Below are 13,580 nucleotides of genomic sequence, written 5' to 3'. Positions count from 1 at the left end.
GACCATGAGTGCATCCAAAAAGATCCTGATCTAAGTGACTAAATACCTTTTTCCAGCCACTGTTGCCTGTCAGAGTAAACCGCGGCACCGGTGGAACGTTTTCAGGCAGCTAAGTCCCAGAAATAACCAGTCTCAACTAGCTGAAGCCAGTTTTAATGTACCTGAGGACCACATGCCCGACAGCTGGTGGTGTATACTCAGGGATAATGTAATTAAGTGGCAATAAATGAGAAGGACTTGCGCTGAGGGTTAAGTGCTCTACACTATAACCTTGACTGTTTTTACAGTGTAGAAGAACTGTAAAAGAGGATGTTTCAGGGTCAGACTGACACAGACAGATAGCCTCTTCGGCCTGCTGACAGATGCTTACAAGTGAACCAATCCTTGCATTGTCTGTTATGTGCTAAATACTCTAACGTTTCCTGGCAGGACGAGCAACGCAAATGAATTCTGACCAAAATTCAGAGATTTAAGACTACATCTTTTCATTGTGCATTTCCTTGACTTTTTTTTTTTTTTTTTTTTTTGCAGTGCCCAGCTCTCATTCTGTCCTTCCAGGCAGTCTAATAGGGCATGGCAGAGGATGAGAGCTCTGGCACGCTGGGAGAACTATATACAACCATGGAGAGTGAAGGAGATTGTGTCGGCTTTAATGGGGTGTTTCAGCTTGCTGACAGAGGCTCGCACCGGCTAAGGCTGCGCTGGCTGGTTTATTGGGCTAACATAAACTGACAGAACACCTGGTTGCAGATGCTTGTGTAAAGATGGATTACATGCACGAACACCTGGTGCTCGCTGTGTATTGAGTGTGTGTGTGTGTGTGTAAATGGAAAAAAAAGCAGCGGGCAACTCTTGGAGGTGCTTCTGTTTCATTTCAAAACACCAGCTGAGCCCTAATCCCCCAGTGCTGGGTGCTAATTCACCATGGGATGCTCAAATACTTGAGGTGAGGTACAGGTCACAGTCCATCAAGCAGGACTACTCCGAACTTCATCAGAGCACAGAATATGGGATCATTCAGCCTTTCTGTTATTGAGCAGAAAACGTTTTTTTAAACACACTCCTTTCATTCAAATAGACACACTGACAAAGGCTTTTTTAAGATAGTCTATATCTTTATTTACTATGACAACCGCACCTAATACCTAAGTCCACTCAATGACTAAAGATTTGTACAATTTGAACAATTTACTCAAGAAAAAGAACCGAGCAAAAACAAATATAAAACTCTTTCAAACTTAAATTAACGTAGGCAATCGTTCCTTCTTGGCAAGATAAATTTCTTTCTTTCTTTCCTGGAAACCTGAACATTAGTGTTGAAACAAACGACACTTGAGTGTAAGGGGATGGGTGATTCAGGAGAAGGGCAGCACGTGTTCGTGTGTGTTGATATGCATCTTTTTAAGGAAAAGCCAAAGTGGATTTTGGTGGCTGACGCAGATTTCTGATATGTCACACCTGCAGAAACAGATGTAGCTGACAAACCGTTACATAATTGACATAATTGTTCAAACACTTTTCTATGGAATGTACCTTGAATGCACCTTTCATCTCGCAGTGAAGAGCCTCGCTGTTTTCTAAACTGCTTCTCTGCAATGCTTTGCTAAACTTGTAATAAAAGCACATTACTCCCTGTGATGTTCAGGCTAATGTTACTGCAAACACAAAGCACCCCGCAGCCGCTTCGCAGTAAATGAATTTCTTTAGATTTCGTTACATTTTTGGCTGCATTTTCATTCCAGTCGACTCTGGTGTGTAGCGGGTAACTCCATGTGAGTCAAATGAGACAAAGAAAAAACTCTGGAAATCAAAGCAATGAGGCACTGCTGCGAGACTTTCACTAAGTAGTTTGAGTTTGCATTAAAATTAGTTAACTTTTCTAGGAAAGAATGGATATGATTACAGCTCCAGCAAGGCGGGCACAAATGGAGAGCAGATCAGAGATCAGTGGGCCTCCTTTCTGCCAAGTAAAAGGTAAGAACAGTGACACAGAAGGAAACTGTAGCAAAAGATACCCAGGTTTTGATATGGTCCAAGAGCTAGTTTAGCTTCTGCAGCTAGCTATCGTGAGTCATGCCACTAATGACATGTATCAAGTAGCTGCTTGGTTATTGACAGCCACTGTTACAGAGAAAGGGCATCCCACCGGTTCTCCTCATTCAGCATCTATTATATTGAAAATGACCAATTTATATTACTACAAGTATTTAGCTACTTAAGCTCTGGTCCATGCTGCAATTTGGAAGCTGCTTTCTGTGTTTCTTTTTGGTTTATGTGGATGATGTAAAAACTGGTATCCACCTCATGATTTGTTGATTGGTTCTTTTGGTCAGCGAAGATCATAGGTAGAAGGCTGGAGCTTGGGCTCAATACTGTGATGTGACTGGTTGGTCAGTTGGTCTGATTGATAGGTTGCTGTGATTGGCTGGTTGTTGCGATGTGTGCTAGTGGTCAGCACATCGCTGGGGTGAGAATCCCCCTCCGACAGACGCAGATCTGAGATCATTTTCTTCATTAATGTTTGATCCTGGAGTGAGGACCATTTTAGAAGACCCTCCAGGCACTTACACCACCTTAAGATACAGCTGTCAGAACAATCCCTCTTAAGGAGAGGACTGAAAAGTGCAGAACTAATAGTGCAGCACCAATGCAGGTGGGGTGTAAAGGGTGGGACTTCTACAATGGCTGGTTTGGCATTGGGTGTCTGTTGCTGATAAATTCCTCATACATGTAATATAAGAGGCTAACAAAAACTACTTTGATTATTTGGCAGATCTGCGCCTGGGTGGGGAGGCGTCTTCATCCTATGTGTTCCTTTGGGGAAGGCCGGCTGGTGGATTTAGCGTAGCCGTTAGCGCAGCCCGCTGCCCGGCTCACTTGCGGGGCTGGTGGATGTGCTGGTTGATGTGCTGGACGGGCGGCAGCTTGGGGACACAAGGCTGGGGCTTCTGGTGGGCCACCTGGGCAGCTGCAGGGGTGAAGTCCTTATCACCCTGAACAGGACACAGTCAGTCAACAGTATTCAAGGGGAAAAGAATGAACCGCACTCACTGCTTTGCATGAAGAGACTCAAGCTCGAACTGCAAAATTAGTTCATGCATCGTCTTCCCACCCATGCGCTACTATGCATTATTTAATATATTATATTAATATATTTAATATTATAACTGGGGGAAAGATCAGTGGAATGGATATCAACTGGACAGTGAACAGGGATGTGTGCAGTGTGAGTGGTATGTGCAGTATATGCCCCATTTTTAAATCCTTTCTCTCAGATAATCATAATAACAATGAGGAAATCCCCAAAGTGCATGCAGGGTGAAGTATGGAGCACTCATCTGTCCCCGCTCATCTGCTCCGCAGCCTCAATCTCTTATTCCAAGAAAAAGGCACATAAACAGCCTCGCGTCTAAATCGGATCAAAGCAGGCGTTCGATCATTCACAGAGGAATGCGGAATTTTAATAAACCTTACTGCAATCATGACTCCATTCCTTCCTTCTTTTCTTTTTATCTTTACCTGCCAGCATTGGCGTCTCTCTTCCTCTGTGTTTCTGTGTCTTTTCTGTCTTCCTCCTGTTCCCTACACCTCCCGTTCTTCGCCGCTTTGAGTCAGACACCTTCATTTACCTGTTTTCTCGCGCTACTCTTCTCTCTTGCCTTCATCACCCCGATCCCATTTAACAGAGAAACATTAGTTCAAGTGGATGGGTGAAATTTATGGCTGTAGCACAGCGCGCTCACTTATCTTCGGTTGTGAAATGCGTTTAACATACAGCGCCGCGGGGGTGGGCTCGAAACCCGTTGCATTGATGAAAAGCACACATTAAACCCACTTTGTCTCATGCATGATGGAAGTGGATTAATACTGAAGCTTTAATTCTCTCACTTAAAGTCCTGGATCGGAGGATTTAGTTAAGTTGCCGTTTCACTGAAGCGCCTCATCTGTCCAGATGTTGTGGATGTTACTACTCCATCATTAACATAATAAACACATGCTTCCCTCATATTCTCATTTCTTAGGATGAAGTTATATAACTGGTGTAATGAACGCCCTCCTGCTGAACTTTGCCCGCCCACACCATCCTCGCCTGACCCTAATCCTCTCTTTCTGTGCGTGTTGGTTTATTACTGAATTAGCGCAACTTTTTTCCTGCCTGTGTGTGTGCGTAGCTCAGCGCTACATATTTACAGGGTGTGTGTGTGTGTTTCTTTCATTTAAAGCCAATTCCACTGCCAACTGCACGGGATGTGGATGGATTTGACCTCCAGCTGGCCTTCGTCTCTCTCCCGCAGCTCAAAGCTTCGCTCTCCTCCGTCGCTGTCCGACTGAAGCGGAAGTATGGGAGCAATGCAATAAATTAACTGGATTACTGCACCGCACTGTGCACAGAAGTCATGTTGATTGGCCTTTTTGCCATTTCAGCACGCAAATAAAACACTCGTTTGGAGGAGGAAGGTGATATTTGCTATGTCTTGTTTCCAAACCTAATTTTCCTTTTAATATTTTTAAGAAGATTTCAGTGAAAATGTGTTTAAGGCATATTTTCTGCGGGTGAGGTACTGACCTCTAATACTGTGTTTACGTCCATGGGGCTCCAGAAGATCTAGTGGTTGATCTTTTTGAATTTGTTTGAAACTTATATTCTCAATAAGGATATTTTAAAAGTCGAAAAAAGATCAGTTATTTCCTTCAATGCATTTTGAGAATTTGCCCACATCCGCATGTTTTCTTCTTTGAGAAATATGGACTTTTTTATGCAAATGATTCTAAAGCAGAACTGTGTCAGCCTATATGCTTTTCCCATCTCTCTGTTTAAAACATTCGAAGGCTGTCCTGTTAAGATACACTTTTCAACAATCTGTTACTTTCTGGGGGTACACAATAGAAGTTTCTGATGAGATCTGATCCCCGTGGGGCGGAGGAGATGTGATCTGAATGCAGATGTTACCTGATATAACCAGCCTAACTTCAGATACCCACCTGAAGCACCTTTGGTCAAAGAAGTTTTACAAGCAAGCATCTGAGAGTGCCATTCTGACATTCAAAGAGAAAGCAAAGATAGAATGCGCATGGCGAGGAAATGCCCTGGTTTTTACATTGAAATAAAATCCCTGCAGGCCACAAACTACACACACACACACACACACACACACACACACACACACACACACACACACACACACACACACACACACACACACACACACACACACACACACACACACACACACACACACACACACACACACACACACACACAGACTGAAGTGTTTCACTTAGCCCCTAAAAGACTTTTCTGAGCATTTGTGCAGTGCTAGCCTCTGGGCTTGATGGCAGTGATAGGGGGCGAATGGGATGGCTAGAGGAGGATCGGGGGATAAATGGGATGCCTGCCACCTTGCTGATATCACCGCAATCTTCCGCAAACAATCTACCTGGTCTGACAGGCAGGGAACGGAGCCACGCAGGGACTCAAGGACAGTTTTTCACACGAACACACACACACATGCACACAAACAGGACCATTCACAGACTTTGACCCGCTTTTCTAAGCGGCAGGTCGAGGCTGTCAGAGCCTAAACAAACACACAGAGAGGTCAGCGCAGTTAAAGCAATACCTGGATCATATAATGTACTCTAACATTTGTCTGACTGCCTTTGAGAGGCTTCAGTTTCTGTTGAGGCTGCTGAGAGGTGCTGATTCCACTCTGCGCTCATTTTTATGGTGCAGTTTATGATACGGCTGCATTGAGCTGCGTTATACTGTACTGTTAAGTGTCACCAGATTAAACATTATAAGAGGAAAATGCAATAAACACAACAATTAGATATATTAAGAGAGTGGTTCTTATATTTTTTTTACATTTTCCAGTTGAGAAGTGTCAACATTTTCTCTCTTTCTTTATTAATTTTCAGGCTGGCTTTATCACAAACAGTGACAAATTGATAAATCCTGGCAAAAGGATTCAATCACTCCATATGTTTCAAACCAATCACAGATGTGTTCTGCGGTTAAGCGACTGGCATGCAGAGTATTGATTTACAGATAAAAAAATAAATAAATAAAACACAGCATTATATTTAATTGCAGCGATATAATTACTGATCCTAATCCTTTATTTTATCACGTTCTCTGTCTGGCGATCCACGGCTTCTCTCCTCATTTTCTTCTCCTCCCCCTGCTTTGCCTGATTTTCCCTCTTCTCTCTCACTCCATCTCAGCGCTAAGCCTCTACCTCTCCCTGTAGAGCTCATGTCCCAGATATAAACCACCTTATAATGCGTATTTCAACACTGCTGGTGGTCTGTGTGTGTGTGTCTGACAGTGTATGCGTGTGTGTCTTACCTTTGTAACCACTCCAGACACAATCATGGGGGCCTTTGGTGGACTAAAAAGGGAGAACAAGAGGAAAAGAAAATTATTTACAGAACAATATACAATTTAGTAAGCAGAGTGTGTGTCCAGGGCTTTAGTCTGTGGTGATTGTGCGTAATGTAATCATTGTGTGTGTAGGTTAACGGTGCAGTTTAGTGTGTATACAGTTTGGCAACATCTACAAAAGTTTACCTTATTTGGCTGCTTTAAAACCTCAAAAAGTGACAGTGAGCCTGAATTTGAACATTCCAAGTTGTTGAAACACACAACACCCACGGTCTCACTCTGTCTAGCATCACACAAACACACACATGCACATGCACACACGCACACACCGGATGGACCTGCCAGCAGCTTAAATAGCTCCCATTCATCCTGGCCAAACACTGGGGCTCACAGCTTCTGGATGAGAAGGGGGAGGGGGGGAGGGAGGGAGGAGGGAGAAGGCTGAAGCTATGAGAGGAAAAGAGAACTAAAGAGGAGGATGATGATAAATGAAAGGATTTGAAAAGGAGGAGAAAAGGAGAGGAAGAAGAAAAAGAGGAGGAAAGAAGGGGGACGAAGGGGTAAAGACAGGTCAGGGCAGACAGAGGAGGGGGAGGAGTGGTGAGGGGGAGGCGAGAGGGACAGGGGAGCGAAATACCAATATAATAATAGACTGTTAGAGGAGAGGAGAGGAGAGGAGAGGAGAGGAGAGGAGAGGAGAGGAGAGGAGAGGAGAGGAGAGAAGGGGAGGCGAGCACTCATTCAGAGAAAGGGAAGGAACGCAGGCAGAGAAAAGGATGAGGAGGAGGAGGAATGCAGAACCTGAGGTAAGTATCGACCTTGACTTGACAAACGAGCGCCGTCTAATTTTACGGCATCGTCACCCCCCCGGCAAAAGAGTACAGTTGTGGTAGCCACCTTCAAAACTCCATTCAAAGACATTAGCTACAGCAGCAAGCATGTCCGACTCAGGGCTTACCTCATTAACAGTCTAATGTGTTGAAAAGATGAAAAGTTTCTCGCACACATCGTAAAAACCACAACCTCAGCAGTGGGAATCTAAGCACCTGGGAAAACAGAACATCTGAAACATCTGCTGGTTTATTTCATGCGCACAACTTTTTAATCACAATCAGTCAACAGTTACCGACTCTCAACACATCTGGCTAACCTCCATCTCTGCAATCAGCATCCTGGCACTCGATAGCCCTGTGCTACTTATCTTAATGAGAATATTTACACCTTGCTATTAACTTAATGCTTGGAATTTCACTGATTATCCCTGACTAGCCACTTGTCAAAATGCGGGGTTGAGAGGCTCTCTATTAGCATGTCAATTAGCTAAAATATGGCATATTAGCGCCGCAAGCTTTCCTCATTCAAATGAATGCTCTGCTAGCTGTGAAGTGGTGCTGCTAGCTTTGTGCTAACAATTGGCTTGAAAGCAGAGTTTAAAAAAAAAAAGGTCATCTGGGGAATATAGAGAGAATACACGTGCTTATGGCAAGTGCCAGATGAAGAAAAAAAAAAAACAGCTGTATGAAAATGCTAACAGGGGATTCATTACATGTGCTGGGGTGAAAGAACCTGTTGGTTAAACTTAAATCGTGATCCCACCTGGTGAGGTGTCATGCTGCATGTAGGTACAACAACTTTGCATGGTCTGATCTGATCCACCCAGACTTGCGGTTTACACCGTGCTGCAGAGACACACGGCGCATCTGTGCAGCCGCCGCCTCAGTTTCAATTTCAACTGAAGCTACAGTGAGGTGTGACACCGTGGGGCTGAGGTGAAAAGGCACGCTCGGTTGGATATGCGTTCGCACACTGAGACGGCGTGGGCTGTTATTCACTTCACGCTGGTTTATCACATGTCTCTATTCCGCCGAATGTCTATCTCACTTGATGCTATCTGCAGATGGATCCCGAAGCATCGAAAACATGCTGCAAGAAAAAAAAAAAGCAAGGGTGGAGGAAGAAGTCAGCCCTGCGTCTGAAGCATCAAACTTCTGCCTCTTATTACTCAGACTGGACAGTCGGGCCAGAGAGAAAGCCAGCAGACAGATAAGACACGACTACACAGACAGACAGGAGTGAGGGGTGTGAGCCTGTCAGAGAGACAGACAGCTAACAAGCATCTGACTCCTTCAAACGGGTAATACATTTTTTATTTTTTTAGTCAGACATCAAGACGAGAGTAAGATTTTCGGCATGCTGGCAGTTAAATCCACAGATACCGTGCAGTCACATTCTGCAGACACACTCAAATGACAGGTTTTACTAACGCTCGCTAAATAGATGACAGACACTCAGTTTAAGACTTTTTAATCACGCGTCACAACAGGGCCCTGATACCTCAATCGAGATGCCACACAGAAGCTTCAGCCATAAGATTATGCTGACACCTCTGTTCTCTCCGTGTGGTGAAACGGAGCAGAGATACCGAGAAGGGCGCGCACAGAGCGAGGAACCAGAAGTAATAAAGACCTCTGCTGTGCTCTGGGCTGCGTGTGGAGACAGACGGAGCCTGCAGGGGGCAGTAGAGAGCTGCGAGGAAACCTGGGGAGGAGTCGCTTTTGTGGCAGGCGAGGAGAGGAGTTAGAGGAAAGGAGACGGAGGGAGAGGGAGGAGGGAGAGGGAGGCACGGAATGGAAATTTGAACTAATAACTCCAATTTATGTGCATTAACATGTCTGTGTGGTGTTTTCGCCTCAGTCTTCAGCTCTGAAACCACACCTCAGCACCACCGCCGCGACCCCACCCATCTCTCTGTGCTTCAGAGCAGCAGGAAGTTTGTTGCCGTGGGCGAAGTGGTGGTTGCTATAGAAACTGATGCCTGTTGCCTGTCTCTCCTCCTCCTCCTCTTTCCTCTCCCCCCTCCACCCTTCCTCCCTCCCTCCCTCTCTCTCTCCTCTCAACTTTTCGCCATGAGCTGTCAGCTTACTGCACATTTCACAACAATTCCTCCATACTGTGTACGTGCGCGGTGATTAAGCCGAGCGTACACGCAGTGCCGTCCGCTCTTCTTCGCAGGCTCTGGAACATTTCCACCTCTCACCAGAATATGTAGGAGAGGTGACAGTGCAACTGCCATGAGGCCTGCCACCGCCTTGGATGCAGTGGAGCTGGTAGTCTCGTCCAAACGATGTGCGAGCGGTTCGTAATCCATACATCCGACACGTCCAGTGATGAGAGGACCATATGTTCATCTGTTTGCCTCCTTCGCCATGTCTCCCTCTGTCTCTCCCGTTTCTTCTTCTCTAAACTCTCACATCTTTTACACAGAGGAAGAAACACTGGATCTTTTCCTGATGCATTTGAAAAACACATTCACCTGACAGTTAGCAGGCAGGCAGCCTCTCACGGGTCAGCAGTTTGCTCCGGCTTATGCCTCTCTTTCTCGCCTGTGCCTTCTCTTACCCGATAAAGCCTCTCCTCTTTCTTATCTCCATATCGCTGTGGCATCCCTCGCTTCCCATACCATAATACTCCCCCCTCTCCTCCTCGCCATAATCCCAGCCACCTATCGCTCTCCCTCGCTCTCTCTTTGCCCCATCTGTCCATCTCGGCTAGATTGGGTACGGCAGGTGTTCCCCTGACTACAACGCTTCACTGGCTGCTACTAATGCGAAATTTACCCAGTAGCCACCTGCTAGACGTCCATCAGTGTGACACAGAGAGGGACAGACAGAGTGTGTGTGAGTGAGAGAGCCTCGCTGACTGTATTTACTGATGGAGTGCAGTTACTAAGCCTCTCTTTTTGGACGCGCTGACAGGTAATTTTTAGTTTAAGATAAACATTTCACAGAAGGAAGGCAAACCTGCGTTTACACAGCCGGGCCAAGAGGAGTTTATCAAGCTAAAGGACGATTCTAAATGGTTTCCCTCGGTGATTTAAATGCACAATTTGTCTAATTTATCTTCACAGCCCGTGTAATGATTCCTCTTCTTTGACTGCAAGCTCTGCAGGGAAGCTTTTGGGGAACTAACTGTCTTCAAGTAAGACTGTATGCAAAAAATAAAACTAATAAACAAATAATCATTATCTGCAGCTCCAGCGGAATTCTCAAAGACCTCCAGTGTGACTCCACAACCTCTGAAGAACATCTTCAACGGGCTGGAACGACGGTCAGTGTCTGCTCCCACTGGAATGAAGGACGGCCTCTCTTACAGTCTGGAGTGCTCTCTCCTCCTCAAGCAGGCATTTATCCTTGAGAAGCACATATCAGCCGAGCTTGCGTGTTGTTTTTGTTCTTCTGTTATCTACTTGACCTGACTTTTGGTGTTAATGCTCTGCCTATTATGGCCACTCATCTTGGCACAAAGGAGAGGAGAGCAAAGAAAATTATTTCTGGCCACAGACAGGTTTAACACTATTCCTGCTCTGAAAAGATATAATTTAGTGTGTGTGTGTGTATAAAGTACATGAGCGCAAACTTTCTTCACAGTTAGCGATGCTCTTGAACCCTGCTCACTGCTGTACGCTGCACGCCAGTTCTCATTCATCGCCTCTGATTAGCACACACGCACACATGCATGCAAACCGATATGTGGTGTGAATACGCCACCTGTACTGATTTGCACATAGCTGACGGGTCCTCATGAATATTGAGTGGACATATGAGGCTGTGGAAGCGCGCGCACACGACTGCGCTGAAAATAAGCTTGCACCACCTCCGTGGCGGAGCGCAGTGACCTCAGTACAAACACTGCATTCACGCAGCAAATGCCAAAACATGCTAAAAGGGTAACAGAACAATTATTGACACTGGCATACAGAGGCAGTGTGATGTAAAACATGCAAACCAAGGCTGCTTATAGCAAACAATAGCGACTGCTGAATGGGCCGCTCAAGTTAATGCTGTAATTACGCAGTAATTATGTTGTTTACCGAATTAGCTGGTGAAGAGTACACAACACGTCTGCAGCAAAACTGCCTACAGTAAAGCCTTATAGAAAAGTGGAAGCAGCTAAATTGCTTAGTTGACAATTCGCAGTGTGTGTGGGTGTGATTACCATCTTACAAAACACCACCAAGTGGTATGTTGCACAGTGTTTCAGTCGAACTGTGCAGAATACCAAACCAGTTTTATCTCTGCAGTGAACATATGGAGCTGTTTGTGTGCGTCCTCACTGTGTGGATGGATGGATTATGAGACAATGGGGCCTCGAGCACAGACATGACAAGGTCCCACCTCCCCCACACAAGACACTTACGCCTAGTCCACACAAACATGGCTATGACCTTTCATGCGCACACAAGCTTTAGATCACCGTGTGTCTCTTTGTGGTCACTTCATTGACTTTCCAATAAGAAATCTTGACAATCGCTTCAAATAGAGGCTCTGACCCAGTGACCAAAGGGGTGAGGAGGTCCCTGAACCGCAATCCCTCCACGACTGTGTGGGTGTGGTACCTGCTGCTGACGTACTCCTCTTCATCCTCTTCTTTCTGCGGCGGTTCTGCAGCGGCGGCGGCCTGGTGCTTCTGCACTATCCTCATCCCTCCTGCCTTCACTGCAACACACACACAGGACACAGATTACCACATGAAGTGACACAATTATTTAAGAATAGATGCTTATTAAAAATGATACAATGTAAAATCAAAGATGCTGATATAAAACATCACGTGCAATGTAACAGTTTTGACTTCATCTTAATAATTAAGTGTATGATAAGGTTAAATCGGCTGCGTTGGCACGCAGCTACCCTGCCCAAGTGTCCTTGACCAAGACCCTGAGCTGTAAGCAGCTGCAGGGCTGCTGTTGCGTTGCAGGCCTTGACCTTTTGGCCTCATTGCAGACGTATGATCATAGAAATGAGAATGCCAGTGGTCTCTTCAGTGCTCATACACCGACATTAACATATGGGCATGTTTGTTTAACAGCCTCTGTGTGCTGAGGGCCTCCCACTAATCACAGTTTGGGTGCGAGGTGCATCTCTTATCACACTGTGCTATCTCATCAGTCCTGCAGCTGCGGAGGCCCAGCGCCCTGCCACACCGCTCATGTCCACGTACACCTTATCTGTCGTCCTGCTGCCTACATCCACCAGGCTGGAGCTACGACCTCCACGTCAGCGCCACCCAGCAGCGCTAAACGCAACGCTGTACCTAAAACCCGTGCAGTCGAGTACCGATCGCTGCACTCGGACCAGGTTTAATGATGTTGCGAGATCGCAGGCCAATCAGGAAGTAGAGAAATGTGCGAAATTGAGAAATAGGGCAGACTGCACCGCACGCGACCGTGAAGGCTAAAACACGCTCTCAGTCGAAGTGTAGTGATCGCACTAACGCTCATCACCATCATGTGACTTTTGGTTTAAGATACAGCAGAAACAAAGGCCTCCAGCTGCATATAGGAAGCTCTGAAAAACAACACAGCAGCCAGAGGAGCCTTACCTGCAGGGAGACGTCCTCCTTTGGTTTCGATTTTCTCCTTCGGCGGGGATGACATGTCGGCTCCGGTCTGCGGTCTGCGACGAGAAGGAACCGGAGCGTGTGACAGAAACAGATTCCCGCTTTATTCTGCCTCAAATTGTGGACTTCACTTCAGTCTGGATCGTCAACGTGGCTTTTTCCTGAGCATTGTTTGGAAACGGTGCGTGATTACGTCAGACGGGACCGTTGAGGAGCGCGATGACGTCGGTCGGTGACCTGCGTGTCATGTGCATGGAGCTGATCTGAGTGTGCGTTGGTTAAAAAGCACTGAAGGCAAATCAGATGAGCACAGCAGTGTACACAGTATAGTCTGTATTAAGAAAAGACATTTCATTATAATGAAATACGAAAATAATACGTGCAAATGCTGTGATTATTATGTCTTGTCTAATTGGTTATCTAATTAATCCAGTTGATCCAGTTGATCCCCTCCAAACTGAACGCATGTGTGGGCAACAAATAACTGCTGCATGAATGACAGTTCATAAAAAAATGGGACTGCATCCACAAAGAAGCTGTCAACAAAGCAAAGTATCAGGACGTTAAGTGCTTTGCAAAGGAAAATGCAATTAGAAGATCTGATTGAGCTCACGAGCAGATGTCTGACTAAAATATTTTGTAAATACCAATTATGGGAATAAATACTGTGGCCCTCCAAACAGACATAATTTTAAGTACCTACTACATGACCTCCTGCACAGCTTCTAAAACTGAAGCCATCATTAGAGCGAACCTCTTCTAATGAAGCAGCCAGTTTCCATCTCTCACCTCTGAG

At 45.7% G+C, this 13,580-nt stretch overlaps 1 protein-coding gene across 1 annotated transcript; it reads right to left on the bottom strand.

Annotated features, from left to right (window-relative positions):
• Positions 1-1,094: 1,094 nt before the first annotated feature.
• dap (death-associated protein) lies at positions 1,095-12,975 on the bottom strand. The gene is made up of 4 exons (XM_070986111.1): positions 12,767-12,975; positions 11,781-11,880; positions 6,350-6,392; positions 1,095-2,993 (listed from the first exon to the last, which is right to left on the bottom strand). Exons 1-4 carry the CDS (start codon positions 12,819-12,821, stop codon positions 2,874-2,876), a joined length of 318 nt encoding a protein of 105 aa, XP_070842212.1. The 5' UTR covers positions 12,822-12,975; the 3' UTR covers positions 1,095-2,873.
• Positions 12,976-13,580: the final 605 nt, after the last annotated feature.

This window comes from Chaetodon trifascialis, chromosome 18 (genome assembly GCF_039877785.1).
Source record: "Chaetodon trifascialis isolate fChaTrf1 chromosome 18, fChaTrf1.hap1, whole genome shotgun sequence".
NCBI classification, from domain to species: Eukaryota; Metazoa; Chordata; class Actinopteri; order Chaetodontiformes; family Chaetodontidae; genus Chaetodon; species Chaetodon trifascialis.
Note: the sequence above shows the minus strand (reverse complement) of the source record. Positions and strands in the feature narration are given on the sequence as shown.

Bases quoted from the DNA above. Each gene is read 5' to 3' on its own strand.
- dap (XM_070986111.1), bottom strand. From the start codon at position 12,821: ATGTCATCCCCGCCGAAGGAGAAAATCGAAACCAAAGGAGGACGTCTC. The intron at 6,393-11,780 runs GTACCACACCCA...CTCCCTTTTTAG, and splicing joins GAGGAGTACGTCAGCAGCAG to TCCACCAAAGGCCCCCATGA. The intron at 2,994-6,349 runs GTAAGACACACA...TGTCCTGTTCAG, and splicing joins TGTCTGGAGTGGTTACAAAG to GGTGATAAGGACTTCACCCC.